At 35.3% G+C, this 5385-nt stretch overlaps 1 protein-coding gene across 1 annotated transcript in view; it reads left to right on the plus strand.

The window, feature by feature from the left end:
• The first annotated feature begins 2085 nt into the window (after window positions 1-2085).
• LOC119834056 overlaps window positions 2086-5385 on the plus strand; it is a 3478-nt gene continuing 178 nt past the window's right edge. Inside the window, exons 1-4 of the mRNA XM_038358333.1 lie at window positions 2086-2243; window positions 2673-3044; window positions 3762-3856; window positions 4265-5380. Coding sequence (XP_038214261.1) covers window positions 3767-3856; window positions 4265-5380 — 1206 coding nt within the window. The 5' untranslated portion in view covers window positions 2086-2243; window positions 2673-3044; window positions 3762-3766. The remainder of the gene's footprint in view (window positions 2244-2672; window positions 3045-3761; window positions 3857-4264; window positions 5381-5385) is intronic.

The following is a 5385-nucleotide window of genomic DNA, read 5'->3' on the forward strand; positions in this document are numbered from 1 at the left end:
CTATTTATTAGATCCTGTGGTAGTTGTAGAAGATGGACGTTTATTAATATAATAATATATGGTTGCGAGGGATTAAGCTTTCCCCTTTTACGGCTTTGCGCTTTCCTGCCGGTTTGCTGCGACAAATTAGCAAGGATGTCGTTCGCATATGATCGGTATTTTTTATATTTATTCCATAATAGAGGAATATTACGTATCGTGAATGTCTTACGGCAATTATAGAAGTGTTTTTAATGTATTACCCTAATCTAATGACAATAAGCATTTGTCGTTAATGTAATTATTATCAATCGCGATGTAAATAAAAATTCCACTTCGTACAAAGTTTATTTTATTTTTAGTCTATGTTTCGTTCATTTACGTTGGTCAGAGATTTTTATTTTGTTGTTTTGTATCTGTGATCGCTTTTCAGTAGATACTTTAGTATTAGCACAAAATCTTCATAATCCTGTGTCCTACTTAACCATAGAAAAGGCGGATGATAAAAGGTGTGTGAAGTATTATTATGCTAAGTTGTGATATAAAAATATATAAATGTATGAATTACAATGATCCATTCATTGGGCTAATAATACTTTGCATATAATGCAAGTTCTTAAAAAGAATTGATACAATGTAATATATTATAGGGAGAATGGTAATCTAACATGTATTTATTGAAAATATATTACATATGTGAAATTGAAAATCTTTATTAAACCATTGTCATGCTGAATAGCTATAATCCATGAGGAAATAAAGATGTCGTAAGATTACGTTAAAGTGTGTTTTATTTTTTATTATGCTTCCCTACGATATTCTAACATAATTAAAGACAAAAATACATTAGTTAAACAAATAAATTATGTTGCATTTACTCTTTCGGTTTTATGTGCCTAAGGGAACCCCCACGCCATCTATTGAGATGATTCAGAACCATCACAACCGGAACGCGGCCCTTTATTAAATTTATGTTGTATTTATCTGTATGTAACATTAAGTTACCAGCTTTTAAAAAGGCTTATAAGTTTAATTTAAAACATTACATACATATTTAATAGAAAATATTTCATAACTACGTCAAGGGATGACTAGAAAATTTTGTTTCTGTCAATTTTATAGTAAAATAATATTTGGTTGATTCTGTCAGGCATACAAAGTCTTAACGGAATTTTAAGGTCTTATCAGATTATCAAAATCAAGCAATAGATCTATTTTTTTAATAATCCTTAGGAAAAATAATACTTTACAATAAGGAAAAAAATACCGATCTATGAGTAATTAACGATTATTTTACATTTATTATTTTAGCATATAAAAAAAGGAGTATAAATCCTAGGATGTTTATGGTATGTTCCGATTTGACTAACCGGAACACAATATTCTCTATCAAAATAAAAAATATACACATTTTCTATGCGGACATAATAAGAGGTATAGTGTTTTATTTTGAGAATAGTGTCTTTCATTATATTTATGTTTTTTAATAGAAAGCCGTAGTCGTCTGTAAGTGTTATGAGGCTTTATATATATTTTTATCTCGGGCCAACCAATGCGAAACCGGGACAAACAGCTAAAATGGGATAAAGATTAAAATAACGTATTAATAATAAGTAACAGCAATTTTCAGATGTCTCCATAAATAGTTTTTTGCAACTCTATGTCTACTCTATCACACCCTAATTAAAAATCTTCTAGATAAGTAGATAGGTAAGAAACATATTGTGTTTGGTAATTTTTCATAAAATTGCATTCCACTGAGGTTCAGACAGACAAACAAGATAATAACTGTCTTCTGTGACTGTTTACTGTATAGTAAACTGTAGAGTGTAGTGAGTTAGTGATTTACTGATACTTATTACTGACTTGCACAGTGCTCACTGCTCACTGCACAGGCCACAGTTTTTAAATTTGGCGCTTCAATAAAAGCGCGAAAATCGTTACGCTAAATACCAAGTGTAGAATTTCATTGGGAACTGAGTTCAAAGTATTACCCAATAGAAGCAAAGACATACATATCGACGAATGATGTTGAGGTAAAAATGTAATCATGAAATCACGGGCCCGCAGTCGGCCATCTTTGATATATTCGAAAATCGAAGCCACATCATTGGTCAATGAAGAGACGTCATCCTAATCTTTTGACGGCGTTGCGCAAATTATAATTTTTGACTCTCACTCATCGCGGCTGCCATGTTTTTTTTCATACGGGGTGTGTGTGTATAGAAATTATCATGATAATTTCCCCATATAAACTACTACGGGTAAGTTTGTGCGTTGTTTTAATTATTTACTGTTTTCGATCCGGAAGTTATCGCGCATTCACAGTGAAAGTGTATCATGTAATACTGTCGCCTTCTTGTGAAATTGCATCGTTTGTTGAGTTCGCAGGTAGATAATGATTAGTGCTAATGCACGTAGACGTATATTCTGCACGTTTCTCGCCTATAATTTCAGCCTAGACGAAAAATGATACGTGATCATATAGTTCCGTAGTAATGTACTGAATAATTTTCTTGCTTCTCACCCTTGCATCTATGACGTTTATTTGGCGCCATCGACCCATTTAGCGCGGCGGGGCGGGTATGGATTTCCATGAAATTCTTTGTGCCCTTGTATGCAAGTCATAATGATGATTGTAACACAACAACACGTGACATCATTGTAAATAAAACAGTTCACGTTTGTTTCAGAAGTAAAGGGGTGCACGAAGTGCGTCATTCGTTGATCGCTAGTGACAATGCGATTGTACAAAGTTTGTTAGAATAGAAGACCGCTGCCTTGTACAAAACTACCAAACACTAGCAAAGAATAGGCCAAAGAAATAAGCATGTATTATTAGTAAGGCGGCATTTCGAGGATCGATACTATCACACGGCCCAAGGCGATTGAAAAATGGACACTCGATTTCTGAGCAAGATGATTGAATTCTATGGCGATTTAGATTACTTTTGGCAGGATGCGTAAAAACAAAAGAGGGAGCCAGGCCTACGCCTGCTGGCCTGCTACGTCAAAAGAATTGCACCTCATCCCACATTCCATCTGATATTGCACAGATTTTACAGGTATGAACACAGTGGTTATTAATCTTAATTATCACTATCTCTGTTCTTTTTTGTTGTTAATTAACGCCATTACTTTTTGGCACATTTATACTTGAATATAAACACATTCATCTCAAGGATATAATTTTTTTAAATAAAAACAAATGTTTCACAGATTAGAGCAATTCCAATGATAGTTTCCGCAGAGCTAGGGTTTATAGTTGTTATCAAGAAACATAATTACATAATAATATTAAATGATTAAGACTCAACATTTGATGATTAATAATAAATTAGTTATCTAAATAGTGGTCAATTCAGAAATGGTTCCATGAGCTGATTTATTATTTTTTTTAAATGTGTTTGTAAACAATCCTGCTAGGTAAATACTTACAATAATATATATGAGATTCTATTTAGATTCATGTCTTGAGCACAATTTCATTAAATGCTTAATGCTACGTCTAGATATATCTATGAACTAATTATAAAATTTTAAATAATCATTGTTTATTAACAGTAATTGAACTTTTATAGATAAGAAAAATTGATCTTTGATATTAAAGATATGACATTTCTCCATTCTTATTTATTTAAAGAGAAAAGTCATTGAGGACTAGTTCCTTAATAGACAATTAACTAATTACTTAGTAAACATGATCGTTAAGATAATCAGGTAGCTAATATTTTACCTAAAAAAGTCCCCAATAATTGATTACTATTTTCTTTACTGTCAAGAGGATATGCAGTGCTCAGTAATTCTGGAAAGGGGCTGTAACAGTGGGAACGTTAAAATGAAGACATTAAATGGTTTTAAGAATCCTTACAAAAAGGTCGGTTTTTTGTGATATCACCACTGTTAGTTGATTCAGAGGCAACATCAAGTTTTATTTTATTTGGCCATGTATTTTGATTTTTTAGGAGTTTAAAAAAGTAAACAATTGTATTGTGTGAAATGTTGTCTGTGAAAAAAGCACTTCAGTTTTTATTTGCTGCTCCTTTTAGTTTGCAAACTTCCTCTTTTTGTTCCTTTGTTTGAAGTCATAAATAATTATGATTTAAATAATTTTAAATGCATACTGACAAACATTGAAATCACCTTTGTCTTAATTGATGTAGGTGTAGGTGCAATAAATTAGCTTAGTATTGCATTTCGTGATAACATTTAAGTTTTCCGTTATAATGTGAACCTCAAAATTGTAGTTTTATTAAAGTGACTAATAAGATTTTCCATTTTTCAGGAGTCCAGTCTGGACAATATTGTTGATCAGCTGTGCACAAGACTTCAAGACATTAAAGATCAAGAAAGTGCGTCACTGATAGGGATGCCCACGTGTTCTTTGGAACAAACAGAGGCTGTCCGTCGATATTACGCTGCATTCCCGGCTCTAAAGAAAGCACAAGAGTCGACATTGCAGTATTATTTGCCACCTCCAGCTTGGTGTCGTAAGTCAAACGCAGATACGAAAGTCAAAATGCAGAGTGAACTAGCAATATCAAAGGATTGGAATTGTAAAAACAAAAAATATTGTACTGGCAAAGAACGGCGGAACTCATACCACGGCCAAAAGAAAAACAGCAGAAAACGTTACAACAGTTACAGTAGATCTTTTGATAACAAGGAAAGCATGCCCGAGTGGATGACGCATGAGGGGGTTTGGGATATCGAAACCCAGGATCCCGTAAAGGAGTTCATAAGAGCGATAGCTTTGGATGAGGGTTACGGCACTTGCGAGAACACAGTAACAGATGAAATTAAAGAAATCACACAAGCAAAGATTAGGTTGAATGAAAATATGGTGCCCGATTGGGACGATACTCTGGATCTTGATGCAGAGTGGGTCATTACGGACGATCTGATTCCACGGGCAAGAAGCCCAATGGAGGAGGAGCTCTATGCTAAATTTGAAGCTAAGTTTGATCGTAGCATTGAGGCCCTGTGGTCCAAAGATCAAAACACCCCAGATGATGAATATCAAGATCTGCCAATTGATTTCCAAGATCTGCTTTCATCACCATCCGACCACCTGTTTGCCGATCCGTCCGCTGAAAAGAGTAGCCTGAATTTAACAGAGAGCATATGGTCGACCAGTATCGCAGTCACTCAGCCGAAGCGCAATGATTCGCCTTCCAAAATAGCAGAAGGTCTGCACGACCGTTTGCGCCCACTCAACATAGGCGAGCCGCGCGAGATCGAGTCTTTCGCTCTGTACGAGGGAGACGAGCTCTACGACGCGCTGTCGACCGTCGCCAAGACCATGCGCTCCTTCACCGCTATCAACCACAGCCGCGACCGCAGTGGCTTTGTCGAAGTTCCGCCTCGCACCAAGCGCGCCGGCCGCCCCGCCCCCGCCCCCGCCTC

This window comes from Zerene cesonia, chromosome 18 (assembly GCF_012273895.1).
Source record: "Zerene cesonia ecotype Mississippi chromosome 18, Zerene_cesonia_1.1, whole genome shotgun sequence".
NCBI classification, from domain to species: Eukaryota; Metazoa; Arthropoda; class Insecta; order Lepidoptera; family Pieridae; genus Zerene; species Zerene cesonia.